The following is a 26,036-nucleotide window of genomic DNA, read 5'->3' on the forward strand; positions in this document are numbered from 1 at the left end:
TGCTGTAGAGCTGCACAATTAATTGGAAAAATTGTCACTGTTGTTATATTGCAACGCTGCGATCGCTAAAGGGGACAATTTCTCTTGTAGGGGAAAGTGTTGGAGACAGCCCAACTACACAGGGTTTTGTTGTATTTTGCAGACTCTTTGGCAGATAATTTGGGTTTGCTGGTTTGGGATCAGTTTCACATAGTTGAATCCGTATGGTATTTTTTATCAGCAGATGAAACAGAATTTGTTCATGATTCTTTTACAGAAACAAGAATACTAATTCAACTTAATTCCATCCTAATGAAGATGAATGACTTGTTCAGTCATATTGCAATGTAGATTTGAACACTAGTTTCAGATCCCGCTCTGAATCACCAATTAAATGCAAATGATCATTTCCAGCATCATCAGCATCTGGCTAGAGACTTAATTTAAACACTCTACACTGACCCAAGCAGACACAGAGTATTGTGTCTAAAATTAGTTTCTTTCTCTCCTACCTGCCAGTCTCACCGAGTAAAAGGAGCAATGAGGAAGATAAAGATGCATGCTGCTCACTGCTGAGCCTCAAACCTTAATTCCATTTTCTATTTTTACAGCCTACAGTACCATGTCTCTGAATACATCCCTATCTGTTCTGCTCTTTGCAGATATTGGAGTCGAACAGGGTCAAATTCAATGTGCTGCAGTTTGCTAAAGCGAATATACAAAAGGGGACATAATGTTTTGCTGTTTCGTTTCATAAATTCAGGTTTGCTCCATCGTTTTTTTTTTTCTTTTAATTCTTTTATGAAGGGACTTCACAGCGCCTCATGGCAGTAAGACTTGTTTTCCAGGACTGAGAAAGCATTCTGACATGTATGGCATATGCTCAGGCGACTAAATGATTCACAACATACAGGCTACGGTTTGCGGTCCATATGTGAAATCCTGTGAGCGCGACTGTCTCTCTCATGACATGTTTGCAGATATTGTTAGATATAACTAAATGTGCCCATTTGTGAATGGTGTATGCGTCAATGTGTACTGTGTGTTTATAGCATAGCCTACATGTATTCAATTTAACAGACTTTACTCTAAACTTAACTATAATCTTATTGTTTTTCACTGTTTCCTGCATAAGATTCCTTCAGACTCTGTTATAAGCAACACCCTGAATATTACTTTCTCTGTAGCATTCTCCTTCATCTCCCCAGCTATCAATCACTCATTAAAATCCTGCACATAATCCTTTATAGTACTGAGTCCTCATCGCACTTCTACCATTATAATATTTCAGCAAATGTCCTCCTGCATGAATAATTGAAGGAAATTGAAGATTGAACTAGTGCCTGCGGCAGAGCGGGCATTTGTTTTGATCTGCCAGGGTCTTTTTAAGATAGCTGCATTGGCAGGCTTTTCAGTGCTATTGGCAAACAAGTACAAGATATCAGCAGGGATGTTGAAGACTGCAAGCAAGTTCTGTTACAAACACCCCATGAAAACACAACCCAAGGTCAATGGGGGTTATGTTCCCATGCAACCACCATACACTAACTATAACTCTTCACAATAATTGGATCAGTTAGTTATCCACTGCTGGATGAGGGAACATTTTCTCCTCGAAATGTGTGTTTATACATGATCCAAATTTCCTATAGGCACCCATGCATACTCAGTGTCACTGGTCACCATAAACTGTTGTTAAATTGGGTATTAGTTTGGAATAATATGACAGAAATAGATGTCTTGTTTCTGTGTTTCATTTTCAATTTTCTTCTCCATCAGGGAAAGGAAGATTCTTTCGCTTCCGTTTCCCAGCCTTACCTCTCCTGGGCATCAGCAAGCAGTCCCTGCCCCAGGAGGACCCCGATGCCGTCATGGTCGACTCCCCTCGCCACAGCGACGGCTCTGTGGCCACGCGCGACTACCAACTCCCCACCACCCGCGAGAGCTGCAGTCCCTCCTACGCCAACGACACCCGTGCCCTCATCGGCCCCAGCCACTGTTCCACCCCTGTGTCTGGGCCTTTGGACCACTCGTCGCCCAAGGGCCCCTGGGACCGGACATATCCTGACCAGGCCGTCGCCCAGACCCAACACCAGAGCCAGGAAGACACACTCATCGCAGCTCCATCAATCCCGGGCCTCACTCCAACCGCCTCCAGAGAGAGTGTTTGCAGTATTCGCAGAGCCTCCTCCGTACATGACATCGAAGGATTTGGGTCCAACTCCAAGATGGTGTTCAGGGACCGACATGCCAGTGAAGGTAGGAATCTCCTGCTCTACTCTGCCCTTACTATTTGCTGTAAATCAATTTTTTGTAAGATTTCCAAACAAATATTACACAGTTCTTTTATCTAATAACTTCTGCTTTATGTTATTTTCTCTTTTTAATTACAAAAAAATTCCCTTGACAGTGCACAGTTGGTGACCACAATTGGCCAAGTGATGTCAGCTAATAATAAAGAGTCAGATGTGGTCAACTCCCGGATATTGTACTTTACATCGAGGGACTTATGAAGGAAGTTATTACTCATGACAAACATTGACTTAATTTGGCTAGATTAATTACCAAACTCCCTTTGGTCCCAAATTAGGAGATGTGAGATGTGGCGTGTCTCTTAATCAGCATTATACTGAGTCACCATCTATACTCTGTGCTATTGATCTTCCCTTGGGTCTAAATCACTCATTAGCCTTTTGGCCCTCATTTGGATGAGAGTAGAAGTGCCCCAGACTGGCCCCGTTTCCTCCAGGCCAATCAGTCTACCCCCATCCCCTTATCTACAATTCTCATTCAAATAGCTCCCAATGGCTGACACAGTAATATGTCTACTTCACAGTAATGAATTGTTTATGGGGACAGCAGCGAGGGTTTAATGCCAGCCCCCATTTGTCATCACAGAAAACCAGAAATTCTTCTCTCACCTCCACTCCCCTTTTTTTTCTTTTCTTCTCCAATGCTGTGTTGCTGTGTTACAGACAATGGCCGCAATATCAAAGGTAACAAAACAGAAGCCTCCTGCATCTTGAGCTGTTCAATTTGGCAAGTGTATCGGATTGAATACATGTATACTGCACAAAGCCTGCTTGTTGCATGAGTTTTCCCATATGACTGAGGTTTATGTTGAATGCAAATGCCTTGGCGGATGACTGACAGCGTGTTTGTAAGTTCTTGGGCCGGAGCCTCAAAACACTTGCACACCACTAAATGAGTCAGTCTCAGAGCATATGACCCGCTGAACCCTTTGCCGCTCGCCCAGGGGAAGGCTCAGTAAAAAAAACACTGACCTCTGCACGCGCTTGCATGAAGCAACACATTAAATCTCTCTCCTGCTTTTGTTCATTGAAGAAAATCAATGAAGCTTTACAAGATGATACCTCCCACTGTCTGCAACCTCTGTTTTCCTCTATGCAACCTCTGGCTCCTCGATGCCATGTTTTAGTAATTGAAAAGAAACCAGACTGTGTTTCATTTCAAATTCTACATGCTTACCCTTTTCCTTCTCTAATAGTCCAATTTGCAGTAGAACTATAGCAGTGCTTATGCTGCATGCATTTCATAACATAATATCACTGACACCAATTATGACTTTACACTTGATGCATTGTTTAATTGTGATCATGATCAAATGATGAGTTCCCCGAAAGTTTAGGTATAACTGACTAATATTGATGTTTTATAGCATTAGCATCACAGTATACACTTTACTTTACAGAGCTGCTAAAGTGCTCTATTTGCTGATAAATGCCATAATGTGATATTTTAAGTAATGTTGTTTATGCCCGTGACTACTGACCCTGCAATCCTACCACCCCTCCATAATTCCACTTTCCCCTTTACTTCCTATTTCTTCTCTCTCCTGGTTTGCTAGTGTCTCGCTCCTGGATGGCTGGGGGTATGGCTTCAGCTTTTCCTTTAAGTTATTTTCTATGACTGCAATGATGTTTCTTTATCGTGGCATGTATTGAAGCTGCGCATGCAATCTCTCATCCTCAGCTGTCTGTTTCTCTGTCCTTGACTCTCAATCACTGTACTGTACTACTATGTGAAACGGAGGGGGGGGGAAAAATCGCACAACCTTCCTCTGCTGGCTCACGTGGCTGAATCAGCAATTTTCTCGTTTTCACTTTTTATCACTCATTGGACCACATGTCAAGTGTGTGTAGTGTTGTCACATGTTGTTCTAGTGTTTAGAGTCTTTATTGTGTTGTGTCCGCTAAAGGAACATTTAGTATGTTGTGTAGAGGGAAATTTAGTGAATCCAGTAACACACTGGTTGTGTTTAGGCACATTGACTTCATTAGACAGATGGTTTGACTAACTGTGTGAAGTTGCATTGTTTGATGCACATTGAATCATTCTTTTCTTTCATCAACAGTGTTCTTCATTATCTTTTAATGAGAAACTTTGAAATGACTGTTCATCCTAGACGGGTCAATCAGGGGGTGTAGAGTTTATATTTCAGTATCTGTTGTATTCTCAGTGTTGTGTCATAGTTGAACTCACTCCAAAAATAAGGGCCACTCCATGCTCACTACCCATGTCACAACAATCACAAATGAACACTAGACTGTTCTCTGATGTCCACGATTCAGGACTCCTATTAGATCAACAATAGGCCAACCATAGAAGAAGATGTGGCAACTTTTTAGTGATGACATCCTCTCTGTGTCACTTTCTCTTTCAGGGCCACTCAGCCAGATTAAGTCCAGTCTGCTCGGCTCCACCTCTGACTCCAACCTCAATAAATACAGCACCATCAACAAAATTCCCCTCATCACGCTCAACTTCTCTGAAGCCAACAATGAGAAGAAGTGCCCATCCCCTCCATCATCTGAGAAAACCATCATCGCCCCAAAGGTCAAAGACCGCACACACAATGTGACTGATAAGGTCACGCAGGTAAGATGCTCACCAAGCGAGAAGAAAGTTTCTGAATGTGAAAAATTAACTGAGCCTTTTTTTTTTAAATATGTGGGCCTTGAATCTCGATTTTTATATGAAAAATTTTGAAAGCAAGAGCTGGAACCCACAGATTCTCTGCTTCAGCCCCCTTTTCAGGTGCTACTTTTATTGCCACATGCAGTATTTCAATGCGATGTACATACAATTTAGTAGTGGAACCTTAAAATCCTTCATACAAGGTAGTCTTGATATAATTATTTTCTAGCCATATTAAAATTCCTATTATACACATCACATTTTCTTACCCCATTTACTTTTTATGAGTGTGAAATCTCACTACTTAAGAAATATATTATTATCATCAATGTCGTATAAAATCCATCATCCAACCATCTGTTAAAGTTCTTCATCATGATTAGTGTGGGCACTTTGTTGTTTTCTTCAACTAAAAATAGGAAATAATTAAGAGCAGTAAAAAGGAGTAAAACTTTTTATCATGAAGTCAGAACATTAGTTTGCATTTATTAATTATTCATCCTACCAAATCATTTGTTGGCTGTCTGGGGTTGTGCAGACTGGAAGGGCCAGACATTGGAATTCAATAGCAATATTCATCAAAATATCATTTACTATCATCGCAAATCACACTTGCACAGATTGAGCTGCTGATGAAGTCAGCAGATTGCATCCACACACACCCCCGCCCCTTCCTCCTCCCCCCCTCCTCCACCCTGCCCTCTTTGTGCCTCGGGATGATTAATTGAAACTCAAGGGGTCTGATAACGTAAAACGGCAGAGGTGTCTATCACTTGCGGCAGATAATCAGGGATACTCTTACCTCTGCCAGTGTCCAGAACTCAGGCCATATATCTAGAGTTACGGACAGGGTTAGAGGTCATTCTCACCTTCCCTGCCACAGCTGAGAGGCACCACAGAGTACACAGTGATGGTAAGTTTATGTATTCCCAGAGGTAAGCTGAAGCTGCCTCAAACCACTGATTAGGTCACTGTTTTGCATTTTCCCCATTAATGGCGTAACAGATAGAGGGCACAGGAATTGACCCCTGTTTGCACTCAGAGGCAACTTCAGCTGGAGGCTTTAGACTGGAGCCAGAGGCAGAGACACAGCAGACTACAGTGCATCATGCTGACCTCTCCGTCCAGCATTAAAGTCAAAGTTATTAAGCAGCGGAGAGGGTGAGCTTGTTAATGGGGTTTTAATGGACTTTTGTAACATGTGTTGGACGAGAGGACCTGAAAACCAGTTGGTGTGTAACTTCTGCTAAGTTATGGGGCGGTGTGTGTACACAAAGATTAATGTGCACATTAACGTGTTACTAGCGCTAGTGGTCTAAGATGCGACTGTACACTAATCACAATTCATGTTTCCCGTCACTCTGTAGTGCCAGTTAATATACTGTTTAATGTGTTATCACAATGTTATCCTGCCTTGTATTTACAATTACTGCTCTGCCTGGGTATTAGCAGTCAAATGCAGGTTTCTGTGGATACACTGGTAGCTATATCCTCCTCCCTCCCTTCTTGCTCTGCTGTGACTGAGCATATGGCTTTCAACACGTATTGTACTGTTATTTCTATGTTTTGCATAGTGCATGCTGTTAGGCATCAAAATCATCATAGTAACTAATACTGTAGATAAATAAACCATGGGGGGATCGCGCTGTATCCCCATCTTTCACAGTTTAGGTCTGTAAACAGTTCTCTAGACACCTGACTGTGAAGAACACAGAGCAACAGCAGATGTCCTGAAACCAACTCCAGACTCCTCTGAGTTCATTTGAAGCCACGATCAAGGAGTCTGAACAGACACGCTCTCTCCTGACCTTGGCTGCCTCACAGTCACCACAGGCAGATGGAGGGTGCACCCAGGAAGCCGGTCAGCTAAGAAAGAGAGCAGACTCCCAGCTCACACGCTGTTTCTTACATCCCGAGCGTCTCAGAGCACGCGGCTCGTGTACACACAGAGTCTCAGATGCCCACTACTTTCAATTAATGTCTCGATTTAAACTTCTGTGAGTTATCTGAAGCTGAATGTGGAATCAAACCGGCGGTACATGCATCGTTTTTAAAGATGCAAGCCACGCGATTAACCACAGAAACATGAAACAACACTCTGCTCTTATAAATAATACGCCAGTCCTGACAGTGCAAACCAAAAAGAACCGGAGAAGGGAAGAAAGCTAATGCTCATTTGCATATTGTTTGAAGCCAAGCCAAACAGAGAATGAGCCTTCCATTATCCCACAAGAGAGAGTTCATTTGTGCCAAGTGCACATAGCTACAGTAGGTAGGTTAAATAATTAAGATGGGATATTTTATTTAGAAACAGATTGGCTGCAACACGTTAATCCAGAACTGTCATTCTGCCAACCAAGCAACTCCTCCCAGGGAGTTGGATGCATGTATCCATGCATGCTGAGAGCTGTTGGTGTAGTGCAGAGTTACCATGTTGTTTGTATCATCCCTATTGATCATAAACTGCATGATAGCAGCACTGTGTTTTTGAAAGGACTTCAGTTTGTACTAAAGTCAGGTTGTTCAGGTTTCAGTTCTTTGTTAGTGATTTCAAACAAATCAATTTAACCTGAAATCCAGGCACAGTTATTTAAAAGTCAACAGCAATTACACATTGAGTTGTGACCATAATGAAAACAAGCATCTGAAACACCTGCTTTTAATGAACTGACAGCCTGATGAATTATAGAACACATTCCCTTTGTCTGTCCTTTGGTTTCTGATCGATTTCAAAGGTTATCCCATATAAGAGGGTAAAAGCGTTTGACCTTCCCCATCACACGGAGGGCAGGAGTTTCTAATAACCGATTCAATTATTAACACTTCAGCCTTTTCTTCTGCTATACATCATCCTTCTGTCTCTAGTCCTCTCCTCTCAATCACAGGGGTCATAGAGGTGATCAGAGCAGAGATAAGGTGATATGGAATACATGATGGATGCCCGAAATAGAGTCATTTAAGGTTCTTCTTTTCTGTTGCATTCTCCCGCTCACTGGCATATAGTAGTAGTCTCTCTGCCCTTGTAGCTCATGTACTTGTACCTGCCTCTCTTTGTTTGCATTCCTGTTTTAAAACTACAATGATCAGCAGTGAACGAGCCGTGGCCTAAACATTCCTGGCTATTGAAGTGTCAGACATATAGATGAATAGATGTATCCTCTGCCCGCACCTATAATTACCTCCAAGTCATTGAGACGCTTATCCGAAATGGTCCATGACGCTGCTGTAATATTGATGTTAAAAGCTATTCTGGTATATATGGTAACTGCAATAACAGAGATAATGATAGTGACATCCAGGCTCACAGGAATGGATTATACCTCTACACTGATGCAAAACATTATGATTTTATGCATGTTATTGTTAAAGGTTGTTTTCTGCAGATTTATTTTTTTTTCACATGCAGCAGTTTTATTTTCTGCTCTGATTCTAAGTGATGCACATCCCAGATATTTTTGTCTCCAAAGGGATCATGATATAATCTTAGGATTTTCTCAAGGTTATGAAATCATGACTCTAAAGCAGCACGCTCCTATATGGATTATGTGAAAAAGTCTTTTCTGCATTGTTAAAATTTCAAATTGTTGGACTAGAAGCATATTTTTCTTGTTTCATCCTTCACTTAACCCATGAATGATTTATTTGGGGTAGAGGGAAATTATGCCTCAAGTAATCCTCTCATGTAAGGTTTTCTTTTGGTTAAAATGCTGGTGAACTGTATTAGGATTGTACAGTATGTACAGTCTTCATGAAGTTCAGCTCCTACAGCCACATTATATACATATCAACAAACATGAGCTTTACGTGACCTTATCCTCTGTCATGTGCCATTATGCAGTTTCATATATTAGCACGCACAACAATGTAAAGGCACGGACATTCTAATGCATGTTGGCTTACATTGAACTGTATTTACATTTTACTGACGTAAACCCATTTTCTTGAACCATAGGGCATGTTTAAAATTCCTTTGGTATTCATGATGCTAACCTCATCTAAATGAAAATGTTATGCAGACATACAGCGGAGACTTTCAGGCACTTTTGCTCTGTTTACAAGACCAACATTGCAACTTATAGTGATACTCCAGTGATTTAGCACTGCACATTCTCAAAGTTGAGGAACTTGTGGGAGACAGATTGAAAAACAGCCAAAATCAAAGCAGCAGTGACAAGGATATCCTGACTTTTAGTCCCTAGTGTGGGTCAGGCTCTTAAAAAGCCAGATCCTACATTTCCCACATTTCAATTTGATAGTGTTTCTGCCTGGTAATTGCTGACGTCTTTCATACTTAACACTGTCAGTTTGTGAAACAGGTTTTCTGCTAAGGGAAATCTACCGATTTTACACACTGTGTGTTTCCAGGTGTTAGGGAGTACTACTGCATCTGTGAAAAAGGTTGTAAAAAGCCTTTTGTGGCTCCAGAGGGAGCTGTGTGAAATCTGATAAATTGACTCAAGTGATGTCAGTGTCGGCTGGGGCTGAGGACTACGAGTTTGAAAAGTAAAAAAATCTGGGGGTGTGGAGTTAGAAAGAACCTCTGTAGCCCACTCCTCATCTCTGCTTGCAACTAGGAGTTCAAGACTATATTAGAAGCTACTAGCATATCACACACACAAATCTCCAACAGAACTATGGGTTGTTGAGTTGCACTGTGGGTAATGTAGGTGCCAAGTTTTGACAAGAAAGGATACATGGAATAAAAAAGATAATAACCCTCCAAAAACTGTCCATTGTTAGTCTGACAATTTAATATGAGTGAAATGTGGAGTAGTCTATTCAAGCTGCTGACATCATCAGGATTATTTTCTCAGATTTTAGAAAGCTCCTCTAGAGCGACAGAAATTTTACAACACTTTTTACAGACTTCTCATGGCGAGTGACCTGATCTTCATGTGCAAAATCAGTGTAGTTCCTCTTTAAAACAAGACCCTTGGCTCAATCTCCTGCAAACACTTGAACAGCACTTTCCTGTGAAATATATAAATGATTCGGGTTGAAAGGAGAGCAGTGCAGCAGCAATAGTACTTGTGTAAGTGAAATGAGTCCTGACCTTGATAAATTCTCTGTCTTCCTCCCCAGGTTCTTTCACTGGGCGCAGACGTGCTGCCTGAGTACAAGCTCCAAACGCCACGCATCGACAAGTGTACCATCCTTCACTACAGCCCCTTCAAAGCGGTGTGGGACTGGCTGATCCTGCTGCTGGTCATCTACACGGCCATCTTCACGCCCTACTCCGCCGCCTTCCTCCTCAACGACATCGAGGAGCAGAGGAGGCGGGAGTGCGGCTACTCCTGCTCACCGCTCAACGTAGTGGATCTGATAGTGGACATCATGTTCATTGTGGACATCCTTATAAACTTCAGGACAACGTACGTCAACACCAACGAGGAAGTGGTCAGCCACCCGGCCAAGATTGCCATCCATTACTTTAAAGGCTGGTTCCTCATAGACATGGTGGCCGCCATCCCATTTGACCTGCTCATCTTCGGCTCAGGATCAGATGAGGTAACAGTTACTTTCTTTATCAGTCAATATTATCAACCAGCCAAAATTAGAGCTAATGATCCAATGATTCTGAGGCAGGCTGTTAGACTCTCAGAATCAATCAACAAATCAGTCAGCCTGTCCATCAATTTGGATTTTCTGACAGGAAACTAAACTTTTCTTTCTATAATAGTGTCTAGATTGCAAGTTCACAACCGGAAAAAAAACGATGTGAGAGGTCAAAGCTAAATAAACATCCTTTTCGTTCATTCTTGAAAGTGTTATTTGTGGTTTCAGAAGACCAGAAGATGACCTAACTCTTTCACAGCAGGATTATATTTTTAGCTTCTTCCTCTTTTACCTCTCGCCTTTTTCTCTACACTAAAAATTCCCTAAGGAAAGAGCCCATATTTGTGTTTTATGCTTTATTTTTTTATTTTCAGGTGAAAAAAACACTCACTTTTAGAATACTTCACACAGTAGAAAGCAAAGTCCATAAAGTATCGGTTACAATAACATATTTCAAGATGAACAAATAAATAAAACACTTTTTCAACACACCCTATGAGCAACTGGATTTGTCCTCTCCATGAAATCTAATAGGAGCTTGTCCTTAAATGATACATAACATTTCCATTTTGGACACAGCTGCTTTGATACGATCGCCATCTTTCCACCAAAGCGCAATAAAATTTTGATGCGAGGCCGCAGCTCCATGCAGTCAGCGTTTCTGAGCTGTTTTCTTGAAGGTTTAGACCACTCACCCAATCTGACGCTCGGCTGTCACATCTGCTTCTCTTCTCATCAGAGCCAGACTGAAGGGCCCCGGGCAATCCAAATCAGTTAAAAAGGTCTCAGCCTCCCTATCCACTCTGCCTACGAGAAACTATTTTGTTCATGTACATCTGAGGGAGATGGCTTAGCAAGTTATCTAATGCTCAGAGAGAGCAGTTCAGGCAACAAGGGACACAAACCTCAACATGGATGTACACTGGAATGCTTTTCTTTGTATGTGGCACTTATTGTATAGTGATAATTCTTCAGTAACGAATAAGTAAAATTTCCAAATGTGGTTGGAATTGAGGCAGAACACAACATACAGATAAAAAGCACACATTCTAAAATGTGTGAAAATGCCAGATGCCAAGATGTGAGAAGTCACACCCTCTAAACACAACCACACACACACACACAGAAACATCCCAGATTGATGTGTGTTTTGTCAGTCTGTTGGTTTGCCCAGTCTTTATTTACCATTAAGTGTGCGCTCCTGTGAGCGTCTGTGGCTGGACGCCGGCAGTGAGTGACAGGTGGAGAAAAAAGAGCAGACAGCTGAGCGACGCCGTGGCACAATGTATGTCCTCATCATATAGCCAGATGACTGGTGCAGCGACAGAATGTGTGTTCCCGTTACAGCTCATGTGTCCAAAGAACACAGTGTCAGGATGGGCAGAATGACAAAATGTTGTATTTCATGTTATTTTAGTCCATCCAATCACCAGCTGAGACTGAAAATAACACATCCATGTACAGTTTTAGCACTTGTCTTTAAGGTGTGTTATTTTAGCTCTTTGTGCAGACACAGTGACTATTTTTAGACATAATCTCGTGCGCCTTTGTTGCCTGGAAACCATCTCCCACAATATGTCAAGATTTTTTTTTTTTTTTTTTGCTGATTTCATTAGAAACATGGCAGGTTTTAACTCTCCCATGAGAAATTCTCTTTTGATTGTAGGATTCCAGTGTTGCTGGCTGAAAAGAAAGAGGTGTGGTGCTGAATTTACCTACAGGACTCATTTGAGCTCATCCATCATTTTCATACAAATGTTATATTATGATAAGGTGAGCTTATTTGCACACCCATTATGGGAGGTTTAATGCCTTATTTGCCTCAAACCAGAATTCAAATATACTTCCCCTTTAATTCTGGGTCGGGTAGAGTAGATCTGTGCACATAAACAACTGCAACAAACAGCTCTGAACTAAGATTTTTTCGGGCATGCAGAATTGTCCATGACATTACTTTAATATGAGTTGATTGCTCGGGTGCTCAGTCCTCTTAAACTGTCAGAGAGAAATATATTTTGCTGCTCTGTGATAATAAGTCCACAGTTTCAGACTTTTATTAGTTGTCGCTGAAGCAGTTCCAGAAAGTTGATCATGTCAATGAATATTATCGATCGGATCTCATCCTTTAGAGAGAGCGGTTTATGCTCACAAATATTAATTTAACCTTTTGAGGAACCACATGCACAAATTGTCTTTTATACATTCTCATGCAAATTAAAACAGCTTTTTTTAATTAAGCGCCCCCACTCCCTCCCCACCCCACCCTGCCACCCCTCACATTCAAACTGTTTATTCAGAGTGTAAATGTGTATTGTTTTGCCTTGGGTTAAGCAGACTGTACAGATGCACTCCAACTCTATTATGCAGCAAAACCTTCAGCAACGGCTGTGCTAAACAAAGAAGAAAGAGGAGGCAGGTTCACTGTAACAAGCAGCCCCCTCAATCTCACTTTCGCTCTGCTGTTAGCGCAGTCAGAACAGAGTTGTATTTTAAACCCTGTTCACTCAAACAATGATATACTGTAGCTGTGTACAATATATCTGCTCTCTTTTCAGATTTGATGAATAATCCAAAAAAAAATGTGATCACTTGTGAACATTTGACAGCAATGGGGATGTAAGGGTTAGAAGTAAGGGTAAAGGGATACACCCAAAAAGAAAGAAAAGGAAAAAAACCCTCCATTTCCCATAATGCAGTCCACATCTCCGGTTTGCAACATAGGCATTAAACATTTTGAGTCTCTAAGCCCCACATGTCAAGATTTGTCAAACTAGTGACAGCTCTCTCCTGAGCAACAGAAAACATTATAAAAGTGTTTTCACAGGCTGAGTAGTTCTCAACATGAGTACTGTAAACTCTGTGGAGTGCTCATTTAAGTTTAACTAAAACGGTAATGTTCAGGTGAAATAACGTTTGTTAAAAAAGAAAAAAAGCAACTGAAATTTAAATTTACTTGCAGGAGAAATCTTCACATTATTCAGAATAACACACGTACAGTAGCAAGAGATAAAAATCTGCACATATGCCCATTATAATGTAGCATAATAGGTAATTTCACATGAGAAGACCATGATTATTTGATACCACGTTGTGTTCAAGTACACAGTGTCAAAAGGTTACATCACAACCTTGGTCAACTCTTGGTGTTTTAAAGTGGCCAGGCGAGTCTGGAAAGCCAGAGTGGCAGATGGCCAGAGGGATAATCAGCGGATATGTTTTATACAGCTGGTTGCTAATGGAAGCTTTAGCTTCCCTCCTCAGCCCCAAACGCCTCTGACTTACTGTAAGCCCAGATTTTAATCAACATTACACTGTGTGGACCACATCAGACAGCATGTGCATTGTCATGTGTGCAGGTCGCTCAGATAGAGTCAGCAAAGCTACACCTAAGGCGGTGCACGCTCACAGACGACGTTCGCTGGATAATTTAGGGCTCATCTGCTTCTATGTATGATTCATTCACTGTTCGCTCAGTTGTCAGTGAAGGGGGGCGCTGGCTGCATACACAGCGGTGAATGATGGCGGTGATTTAGGGGTGAGATTGGGAGGACTGAGGCTCTTTTAATGGACCCATCAGAAGCAGCTACTGCGCTCTTCCTCACCATGAAGGAGGCACACTTCTACCTCATTAATCATCTTCCTTCGAAAAAATAAAAACCCACCAGCCCCCTTCCTGCTTTTAATACGTTAATAATCCGTTTTGTATTTATTCTCACCTGTGCAAGAGGCGTAAATAAGCAAGTATAGATGTGAGGAAGCACAATTACAGCAGGAGGCTGTGAGTAATGATTTCCCCAAGGATATTAGGATAATTGTCAGGCGCGATAGGGAGTGGTAGGACCTATTAGCATTCTCTAAGTCTCACTTATTGTGTTTACAGATTGCAAAACACTAATAGATCGGAGTTGTGTCATGGCTGTATTCTGCTCCCCTCTCCCCCTACTCCCTTCCCATAGTCTGTGTGTTAATTTAGTCAGGCCAGAAAATCAAGATGAGAGGATTAAAGTGCTTTGAACAGAAGGCAGTGTGTGTACATTGTAATGTATGCACGCACGTCCGCTTGTGTCTGATCTGTGTGTGTGTGTGTGCATGCATATGCATTCTGAGGGGCTGCTTAGATGCTGGTTTTTCCTCCCACTGGTTGGCATCAAAGCTTTGACAAAGGTTCCAAGCTGCCGATATTTTGGCTTTTTAGAGCTAATTTTGCCATTCATCATATGCAGTAATACAAAAATGCTTCATCATCAGCCAACAGATGGATCACCAAACTCTCGCTCTCTCTCATACGCTTATTTGCATGGCAGTCTGTTCCACTAAAAGCCAGTTTCATACTGACTTTCATGATTTTAGAGCCACAGGCAGCAATTTCTTAGTCAGTCAGGTTGTGTTCACACTGAGAGACGCTGAGACCTTGAAAGATCTGTTTACAGCTGCAGGAATGATCCAGGCATGATTGACTGTCTAGTCTGTGTGTCTACTACAGTACATGTGGCTTATGAATAAGATTAAGCATTCCTGAGCTACATATGTTTTTGAATCTCTAATCCTGAGCTGATCATCCTTGTGACCCTTACCCCAACCCTTGACACCGAAATAGGACAAACAACTTGTTCACTTTGATTGCTGGAAAAAAGGTTAGCAATGTCTGGAGATATATTTGACCCGGATTTTTTTTTCTGTAGCTGTTCCCTGTTGGGTGAAATTAAATCAGAAACCTCTAGTCAGAAAGAAATAATACACTAAAATACATTTCAGTGTATTCCAGCACTTCAAATTCCATTGGTTGGCACTTAAAATGTCAAATTGTCACAGCAAATGTTAAGAAAAAAACATTGAATGTTACTAAAACTCACCTGAGTTCCACTATCATTTAGGGGATGACATGTTTTGCAATTCACACTTGTAAACAACTTACTAAATGTGTTATATTCCCATGTATGTGTGTGTTTTCCACCCTAGACCACCACTCTGATTGGTCTGCTGAAGACAGCGCGTCTCCTACGGCTGGTACGTGTAGCCCGTAAGCTGGACCGCTACTCAGAGTACGGTGCCGCCGTCCTCATGCTGCTCATGTGCATCTTTGCCCTCATCGCCCATTGGTTAGCCTGCATCTGGTACGCCATTGGCAATGTGGAGAAGCCTTACCTGGAGCATAAGATTGGCTGGCTGGACAATTTGGGCGTGTCTATAGGTGACAATCATAGTTTTGTTTTTCTCTAAAAGTTTCAAGCATGCCAAACACAATCAGGCTGAAAATGTGTGTAATTTCTGCATGTGCCGATTATTGTGATTTATTCTAGGGAAAAAATACAACTACAGTGACCCGAGCTCAGGCCCCTCCATCAAAGATAAGTACGTCACAGCGCTCTACTTCACCTTCAGCAGTCTAACCAGTGTGGGCTTTGGGAATGTGTCCCCCAACACCAACTCTGAGAAGATCTTTTCCATCTGCGTCATGCTAATTGGATGTGAGTGACAGCTGAGTCACAGTACTTTACATACAGTATTTTGATCCTGTTATTGCCAAAGCCCTCTGTAATCAGCGTTGTATGAGTAAGGAAGCTTTGGCACACATAGTACTTCATGTAGCTGTTGAGAATCTATAAGCAGACATTCACAATATATTTTACACTCACACTGATACACGTCATGAAACATCTGTTTGCACGTGTCTCCTTTTATCCTTGTTAAGTGGACTGCAATAGTTTTTTAAAACATGCTGTTTTTAAAAAGGAAAGACCCACAACATTCTTTTCTAAATAAATGAACTGATATCACTACCAGGTAAAGCACAATAGTGATTTAATGCATGCTCAGTTCATTAAAGCTTTTACATTTGCTGTCAGGTAGGTTTTTTTTCTTGGGAAAATGCTGACACACAGAAAGTGATATGTTTTACATTTCTGGCAGCAGCAACAGTGTTTTCTTTTGGAAGAAACACAGGAACAAGTAGGTATTGTATATGAGCAGCCTTAACCACTATGGCTCAATGGACACATGTATGGCTTCTCTCTCAGCTCTAATGTACGCCAGCATCTTTGGGAACGTGTCAGCCATCATCCAGAGGTTGTATTCAGGTACAGCCAGGTATCATCTTCAGATGCTACGGGTCAAAGAATTCATCCGCTTCCACCAGATCCCAAACCCACTGAGGCAGCGGCTGGAGGAGTACTTCCAACACGCCTGGACGTACACCAACGGCATCGACATGAATATGGTACGAGAGGAGTGCGTGCACCAGTGTATCTGTGTATGTGTTCAGTAGGGAGGCTTGTGTATTTGGCAAGCCTCTAGCTTTTGTTTTCACAACGGTAAAAGAAATATATGTTAAAGTTTGTTCTTCCTTTGTTCTGTTGCTTCTTCTCTCCCTCCCAATATCATTTGTGTGAGTTTGATGAACACCATTTCTGCTCAGTTTCAACAAATCTGTTCCCCCCCAAAAAAATGCTCTTACCACATCAACCTGAAGCAATTTCGCTATGTCATCAGCATAGTATAATGTTTTCATCACGATTATACTGTGCAATGTTCAGTCATAGCCACAAAGTAAATGAAAGCCACAGTTACTGTTTATGCATCCAGTAACTACGGCTTTTCTCATCACGATACTGTTCATGGTACTTATATAAGTTTGTCTTTTCCATGTCTGCCTCATGTCAAATGGAATGACCCCACCACTCTGGTAAGAGCAGGAGGTACATGTGTTAACACAACTAGTGTTGATATGAATGTTCCCCAGTGGTAGAGCATCATCTAGCTGTGTCTGATACTACTGTGGTAGTGGAATGCTTTGAGCTGTTAGCCTTTAGCTTTATTGTACAGAAAATAGCATATAGCATTACTCTGTAGGTTTTTGATATATAGTTGTTTTATTATTGTCCAACACATGCATGTTATTTGAGGGCATGTTCCCTCAGTGTCTCATCTGTTACACAACGTACTGTACATACATGAATGCATAACCATACTGTAAACTGTTGCTGTGATGCTACATCATAGATAGATTTACAGTATCTACTTATGCATGCTAGTTATTGCAGAACACACATTACACTGAATGTTTCTCGCTGGCCACAGTAATCGTCTATCACTGGTAGACTTGCATGTGGCCCGCCTTGAGGTCTCTTTTGCATGAAATTTGTGTATTCAAACACAGCCCCATGATATTCATCTGGTACCAGAGACAGAGTGAATGACGCCTATGAGAGTGGGCATAGCCTCGCCGGGCACTGCCAGGTTTCCCTCCCACTGTGGGAGGCTTGGCTGCACGCTCCGCGGTGGCACCTGCGCTTGCCAAATGTTGTTCAGTCTTTCCTTTCCAAATCTACTGATCAGTTTTTGTTCAGAACAATAAAAAGCCTGTCAGAGCCAGAATACCAGTTGAGGCTATTTTCTTTGCTCTATGTCACTTGCACATTGTATTTCATGTGAAAATGACAAAGATAACAAGTGTTTTCTTGTTTCAAATGTGCCTTATGTTTCATCATAGCCCTTTTCTTCGCCTTCCAGTGTCTGTTATGGTCTTAAAGTTTGAAAGAAAATGTGGTTCTTATTTACAGTCAGGTCACGTTGTCCGGGGATCATTAGTTGTTTTGTCAGTGGTCACTGTATCTTTGTCTTTAAAGGGTAAGTGTGTTATAAATCTTTTTTTATGTATTAGAAAGTCCTCACTAACAATGTTAAGTTTATAGAAAATGCTAAAATTATTTCTTTTTCAAATATTTTCATTGTATTTTCAACAGTCTCCCAGGGTAACTCAGTTCTTGGATGAGTAGGAATGCTGGAGCAGTCATTGTTGGCACAAGCTTTAAAATTTTGGTATTTCTGTTTTTTAAATCACATAGCAGATTATGAGTCAGAGTATTGAGGAATATTTCAATAGACAGACGAGACTGAATATTGTTATTTTTGGTTCTACATGCACCTGATTATGGTTCATAGAGTAGTTCCATCATTGCAGTACATAAAGGCAATGAAACTCTTCAAAAATATGTAAAAACATCATAGAGAGAAGACGTTATGAACATTAAGCCTGTGTTTTCAGTTTGTGCTGTCATTTATCTGCAGCTTCTCAATTCTTAAACGTTCTGTCTTGTCTCTCATCTAAAGCTGCTGAAAGGCTGAGCAAAACAATAAATTGCAGCTCTGTGTAGAAAAACGTTGCAGGCTGTTTCTACTGCAGGTTATAAGGTTTTGAGAAGAAGGAAAGAACACAAGTGGCAATTGTGTCAAATTTCTCTGGAAATATAGTCAATTTGATCTGCAACTTCACCCAAATCCAAACTCAACATACATTTACAGTTTCTAAAAACAATACCTCCACATCAGATCACATCTGATCATGATTCTGTCTGCTTTGACCCGTGTTTCACACTCAGGTCCTGAAGGGTTTCCCAGAGTGCCTGCAGGCAGATATCTGCCTCCACCTCAACAAGAACCTCCTGCAGGGCTGTAAGGCGTTTCGTGGAGCCACCAAGGGCTGCCTCCGGGCCCTGGCCATGAGGTTCAAGACCACTCACGCGCCCCCTGGAGACACCCTTGTCCACGGCGGAGATGTACTCACTGCGCTCTACTTTGTCTCGCGTGGCTCCATTGAAATCCTCAAAGACGATGTTGTGGTAGCCATCCTGGGTGGGTCTGCTGTTAATTAAAATTCAGACCTTTGCTGTGGATTGAAATGACCTCATGAGGTCATCAACATTACATTATTTGCGTTTGTTGACCCATGAGGTTGGTGTCAGCACTCCTATGTGCATTAAGAAACCCAAGGGTTTTTTTGTTTTTCGACCTTTCTGGTGACCAGTAAAAATTGCAGGATCATCAGAAATCATAAGCTTTCCAGTTCCCGCTGAGTCATATAAATAATACAGATGGTGACAAATTAAAGGAAAAACCAGTACAGGTCTGAATGCTTGACCCCTACAGTGAGGAGATCCGGTGGCTCTGTTATTCTGTGGGGGGCATTTAACTGGCATGGTTTGGGTCCACTTGTCCCCTTAGAGCGAAGCGTCACTGCTAATCAATACAAAGTTGTTCTGAGTCATCACCTTTATCCTATGATGAAACATTTCTATCCTGATGGGAGTAGTCTCTTCCAGGATGACAATGCCCCAGTTCACAGGGCACAAGGGGTCACTGAATGGTTTGACGAGTATGAAAAGGATGTGAATCATATGCTATGGCCTTCACAGTCACCAGATCTCAACCCAGCTGAACACCTATGGGAGATATTAGACAATTTAAAATCATATATGACAATGAAAAATAGAAAGTTGAATATTTTCAACTTGTGCAAATATGCGAAAGAAGTGAATTTTGCGCCATTCACATTGCAAATTTCACATATTTGCATCATTTGCATCGTGTAATTCACGTCATTCGCTTCACCCGGCACAAATAGAGGCATATTCGCCTCAGTCTTTGCACTAACTTTGTATGTAATTTCATTGAAAAGAACACACTGTAAACCAGGAACTCTGCATACCATCCACTACACACACACATATTTAAAAATGTATCCATTAGTCTGTTTGTCTGTCTGTAGAATATCAGGTCTGAGGATGTGAGGAATGCCAGTGCTGAGAACAATGTACAAAACAGCATCCTTAAACACAGCATGTGCAAACTCATAATGAAGAAACTAAAGTGACATTCATTCAGGGTTCTTCCACATAAAACACCTAAACATGTCTAATTAGCCCAGTGAATTCTGCAGATGAGCCAGTACGGAGCTAAAAGTAGCACGCCTGATAGTTCTGTCATTACAGCCTGGTTAGCTTTGCCTGAACCCTTCTCCATTAGGGAAGACGCGGGTGGGCCAACTAAATGAAGATGGCTCCCTTCTGTTGCGATATGGCTGGGTTGGCAGCTGAGATCCCTATTGGGTATGTTCTAATAACTTACTTCAAAGAACATTGTGATTGCTGCCGCCTCACAGCCGTGCCTCAGATGAAGGGAAAGGACAGAAAAGAGTGGGGGAGGACACCTGGTGGGATGAGAGTAACAGAGGATACGTGTAGATGAAAAAAGAGAGCATGATTGCTTTCAAATAGAGATAGATGACAATAGAAGCAGAGAAGGATGGAAAGCTGAGCAAGTGGGCGGAGTAGAAGGAAAAGAAGGGGGCAAATTGAGGAATTCAGGAAAGAACTTAAACAACAAAGGGAGAAAGGAAGGTAGAGCTTCACAAGGTTGTCAGTGTTGCGTGATAGAGTGCTTTATGACAGGAGCCACTGAGCCGCACAGCATTATCGACAGCATCCACATGTAATCACTGTAAATCTCATCTCCTCTCCGTTTTTCTCTCTTCTCATCCGGCAGGTGCATCCAACTAAGTCTTTTACATATTTGTTTTTCTTTTAATGACTGTTTTCAGCCAGCCAATAAGGTTTGGCGAAAGCCAGTGACACAACAAGGTCATGATGAGCGAGAACCATGGATGTTTGAAGCTGTAGGTTACACACGACTCGGCACATTTTCTCTGCAAGATATTGCTGATTACTGCATTTCCACACTATCATGCTTTTATATCATTTCCATATGATCATGTAATATAATATGAACATGCTCACACTAATAGTATGATCAAAACGTTGCTTTTTTCTAACTCATGAATTTATAACTTAATTACTCAATTTGCAATGCTGTGAACAAGACAAATGTTACCTTCTGCAAACACAAGTAAACTAAATACACAGCAGTATTTGGAAATGTCCATTATTCATAGGACTTGATTTCATGAATAATGTATGATATATAATACTTGAGAATACTTGAGTAAAGCAAGCACAGTAAACCCTGTGGCTATTCCATGTAGTTTATTTCTGACTAAACAAACAGCAATGTTGGGCCTGTGTGTGTAAATCCTTTTTTAGATAGCTGATGCCCTTTAGCCTCTTTTACATTCTCACTCTTCTCTGCCAGGTGGCCTGTCTCTTTATAGGTCATCACATACTGTACTACATACTGTCCAACTGCAAGTTCTCCCAGCACCTGTGAAATAACAGCCGCTAAAGTTGCCCCTTTATCCTCTGTGAAGATCCTGTTCCTTAAGAAGACAGCCAAGAATAGATGAGGGGAAAAGTTTATGTCCTTAATTAGCTGAAAGGAGACAGTTCCTCTCACCCTCCTCCTCCCACTTGCATGTTTCTTCCCCCCGTAGGCAAGAACGACATCTTCGGCGAGATGATCCACCTGTACACCAAGCCGGGGAAATCCTGCGCCGATGTGCGGGCGCTGAGCTACTGCGACCTCCACACCATCCAGAGGGAGGAGATTCTAGAGGTGCTGGATATGTATCCAGAGTTCGCTGACCATTTCCTCACTAACCTGGAGCTGACCTTTGACCTCCGTGATGAAAACGCCAAGGTAATCAGCAGTCCCACCACCAATTCCAAGCTCTGAAGACCTATCTAGGAAGCAGTGAAATTGATTATTTAAAATCAATCTAGTACAGTAAAAAGCTCTTAGTATACCCCATTAACTTAAAATTAAACAATCTATTCCTTGCACCATATCTCTGCCATGTCCATTTAAAATGGATGAATAGCTTCTTTATTAATTCTCTTTATTGCTTCAATTTATCCATGGTTGTGGGAATGGAAGCCCGCTGGCTAATTCAGACATTTTTTTTAATCTGCCAGAGTATTAGTCAAGCACTAAGGATGGGGTGGACGTTACTGACAGAGGACATGATGTAGACTATAATCATGATGAACTGAGTGTTGTGGCAATATGTGCAAGGCCTGTGGCATTACGTGTACGAGAATCCACATTAGTCACTTTTATCTATTAAAGAGATGGGGAAATGCACTTTGTTTTGGCCCTCTGTTATTTATTCAGAGAATTGGAAAGAAGAGAGGGACAGAGAGTATCACAGACACATGAGAAGTTTCTGGTTGAATTACATCAAAAACAGGAGATATATGGTTCTCCAACAAGACAGGCAGTAGTTTCTGTTCTTTAGTTAAGTTTGTGTCTTCTAAGATTTGATCCTAGACCCTAGACCCAACCACTTCACTAACACCAAATGTATTATTATGTATTATTACAGTTGAAATGGTCTGACCATACATCGATTGCATTCCCTTGTTTACAGACGACGCATCCACAAGCGACCGATTCTAACATGGAGGACGTCAATTGTGGAAGACGGGTGTCTTACAAAAGGAAATCCTCCACAGGTCAGTGTGAGATACAGCATCCCTACTGTTGAAGTGCTTTTTTTTAAAATCATAAAACTTGTTTATTCTTAAAATTAAAGACCCCTACACACTGTTCTCGTTCACTATTCTTCCAAGCAACATCATTTATTTAGCTAACTAACATGTCAGCCTCTCAACACCATTAGAGATTAAGACAAACCGCCTAAAACACGACCTCAGAGACAATACTTCACCCAGTCTGTGTGTACAGGTGTAGGGTAATGATGTCATTGCAGTGGGAGAGTCTAGTTGTGACACATGTGAACCATCTGTCAAGTTTAGTTTATACTGAGCACAAAGATTAATTACAATAATTGCTCTACATGTTATCTTAACATCTAAGCATGGAATCTTTTCAATAATTATTTATGAGATGAGGTTTATAGAGTAGTTTACTGCAGTGGTTAATGCTGCCTCTTGTATCTGGGAGGATCTTCCTTTTAGTGCCGTGTAACCTAAATAATGATGTGTCATGTTTGAAATCACTAAAAAAGGTATTTCTCTCTTTCTCTATTTTTTTCTATGTCAGAATATATTCTGCTTTTCTGAGCCGGCTTTATTAAACACTCCACAGGACATGTGTATACTGTCTAGAAAAACCTCTCTTCAGATCAGTTACACTACAGATAAACACAGCAGCCTCCTCTGCCCTCAGACTGTAGCAGCTTTCAGATGACAGGATACACTGTGTTTGAGCGAGAGCGGACGCACCGTGGGAGCAGTTGTAATATGACTTCCAACAGCCAGGAGACTTGGGACTCGGAGACAGAGCCTCCACACAGCAGCATTCGGCAGTTTGGCTTCGATTCAGGCAAATCTAATTGGTCACCATGGTTACAGGCCATCTGAATACAGTATCACCATCTCCCAATATAACACAACAGAGGACGGAGAATGTACCTAACAGTCCATTTCACAGTCCAGCAGCCGGCGTGTCCTGCTCGAATCCGTCAGGTGTGAAGATTTAGTATTCAGCCTGATGAGCTGCCAAGTGAACAAGAGCGTTAATAATTTACTCATATTTGACTTGTAAAGACACGTTTAGAATGACATAAAGCCTCTGACGTAGTTCAGAAGATAAAAGGCTCACTGCTAAGTTCTGCTTTAACATTGTTTGTCCTCGCTTCAACCCCAAAGCAAAACATTACCTGTTGTCAGAGATAATGAGGCAACCCAACATCCCCCAAAGGAAGCCTTTGCCGGAGAAGTCAGTGTTCCCCCAGCAGATTTACTGATTAGCATCTCTCCCTCTAGGTTCCCACAACAAGGAGCCAGTGGCCACATACTGCAACACCAAGCAGAGGAGGCAGATCTACGCCTCCACAGCAGCCGAGGAGAAGAGAGAGTCGGCCGACGAGGGAGAGGAGGAGGAGGAGGAGGAGGAGGAAGGCAGGGAGGAGGAAGAGGAGCAGAGGCCGCTTTGTTCCGGCGTGCTGGGCTACCCGGTGGTTAGGGACCACGCCCTGGGCCTGGGGCTCAGCAGCGCACCTGACGCACAGGCTGGAGACACAAACACGCAGAGCCACACATATAAAGGTGATGACGACGGAAACACCTTATTTATTCCTTTTAGTTTTCATTCTCAGTCTCTTATTTAGCAACCAGGGATTTATTTTTAGGTCAGGAAAAAAAAAAAAAAGGGAGCAGCACTCTTCAAAAGCTTTTCTTATTCCTTGTCATTCCTAAACAGATTCTTCTATTTTTGCCCTAACATCAAAAAACAGCAAAATAACAAAGGGAAACCGTTTTAATTACATCTACAAAAAACAAATCACGGTCTTGTTCAAACAGACTCGAAATTTCCTCTGAATCTGCAAGCTTGTCCTCCAAAGTTTAAATCCAGAATGGTAATTGGCTCCGAAGTTAATTTAGAAAAACCCAAAAATCCCTAAGCCCCAGAAGAGTGAATGTCACACCTATTAAAAATCGAAACAAGGATTATGTGTCATTACGGTGAAACCTAAAACCCACTCAGTAATAAAACCTAAGAGGATTATATCCAGCAACCAGGGTCACCCCTTGCGATCGTAGGTCATAACCAAATAAAGAATATACCGGACACAATAGGTAAAACTATGTTGTTGACATTACTGTATCAGGTGAGTTAGGTCACATGAAATCTTTTTTGGAAAATTTCAGAGATGAGCGGTGTAATTATTTGTTCAGTTACAGCCATCCAGACAAAGAATGTTAAGGGTCGTCTGTGCAGTAAAGAGCTGGCAGATAGTTTATGAAATCCAGTGCGGTTAAGCCAGTCGGAGCAGCAGGCTTTACTGAGCAGCCTCAATTCAAAGAGCAGCGTCTGGGATCGAGATCCCCACCAAGCTCTGAGAGAAATCCTCACTTTCCTCGTCTGCCTGCCGCTACATATTGAGCAAACACACCAGTTTGTGTCTGCGGCTTGACCTCATACGACCTCCCGTCGGAGGCAGCGGCCGTCGGCTTAAATCCCCATAAACTCATAAAATCATTCAGTGAGAACAAAGCTCCAGCACACTCATGTACACAAGCAACAACACAACAATGACTTTTTGCCGCAGGAGTCCCCTAACTGCCATGTTTAAGTCAGCATGATTCCACGCTGAGACGGGGAAACTGTGTCAGCATGTTGATTTGATAGTAATATCTCATAATTCGGCTGTTGAAGCCATAAGAGGATTTCTGGCAGAGCGGAAAGCAGAGTGATATTGATTCTTTTAAACAGCCCGGCAAGAACAACATACAGGAGATGTCAATTAAATCTCCAGCGATCACTTGCTGTTCTTCCACATCCACAGACACCCAAAGGAAAGGCAACAAAAAAAAACCCCACTGAGGATGCGATGTAAACCAGAATCATGTGTGTGTTTAGATGTTAGGATTTAGGAGGCGCGGTAAGCTGATCAGAGCTTAGTAAAGCTAAATGATGAGAAGGCACAACACAGGAAGACGGTTCCCTTGAGGCACTGTTCTAATAACACAGATCATTTACCCTGTGCCTCTGTCTGTGTGTGTGTGTTTGTGTGTGTGTGTGTGCGCTCATGTCTGTTTGCACACACTCATCTCCCAGCAGAGCTCCACGCAGACGAGTGGGTGCGTCAGCGTCCCGGCGAGGGCGCGGAAGAGTCAGCTCAGTGTCGAGAGACGCCAGCTGGGGAGGACGACAGCGACACAGACCTCACCTACGGAGAGGTGGAGCAACGGCTGGACCTGCTGCAGCAGCACCTCAACAGGTGCGGAGGGGCATGAGGGGTGGAGAGGAAACACCGTGTCGGGCCATGTCAAACCAAAACATTTACACCTGTAATGAGGAGATTGTTTTAAGCAGCTGCCCGACTGGAAAAAATGAGAACACCGCAGACTGAGAGCACATAAGTTAAA

At 42.0% G+C, this 26,036-nt stretch overlaps 1 protein-coding gene across 2 annotated transcripts in view; it reads left to right on the plus strand.

Moving 5' to 3' along the window:
• The window catches only part of kcnh7 (potassium channel, voltage gated eag related subfamily H, member 7), a 69,598-nt gene that overhangs the window by 37,297 nt on the left and 6,265 nt on the right, over positions 1-26,036 (plus strand). The window contains exons 4-14 of one of the 2 annotated variants that reach the window (XM_042404758.1): positions 1,759-2,238; positions 4,664-4,878; positions 10,000-10,425; positions 15,433-15,664; positions 15,774-15,941; positions 16,491-16,690; positions 18,852-19,104; positions 21,635-21,840; positions 22,571-22,655; positions 23,931-24,212; positions 25,726-25,888. In XM_042404758.1, the coding sequence (XP_042260692.1) occupies positions 1,759-2,238; positions 4,664-4,878; positions 10,000-10,425; positions 15,433-15,664; positions 15,774-15,941; positions 16,491-16,690; positions 18,852-19,104; positions 21,635-21,840; positions 22,571-22,655; positions 23,931-24,212; positions 25,726-25,888 (2,710 nt within the window). The remainder of the gene's footprint in view (positions 1-1,758; positions 2,239-4,663; positions 4,879-9,999; positions 10,426-15,432; positions 15,665-15,773; positions 15,942-16,490; positions 16,691-18,851; positions 19,105-21,634; positions 21,841-22,570; positions 22,656-23,930; positions 24,213-25,725; positions 25,889-26,036) is intronic. The other variant, XM_042404759.1, reaches the window with a different exon arrangement.

Source organism: Thunnus maccoyii, chromosome 24 (assembly GCF_910596095.1).
Source record: "Thunnus maccoyii chromosome 24, fThuMac1.1, whole genome shotgun sequence".
Lineage (NCBI taxonomy): Eukaryota > Metazoa > Chordata > Actinopteri > Scombriformes > Scombridae > Thunnus > Thunnus maccoyii.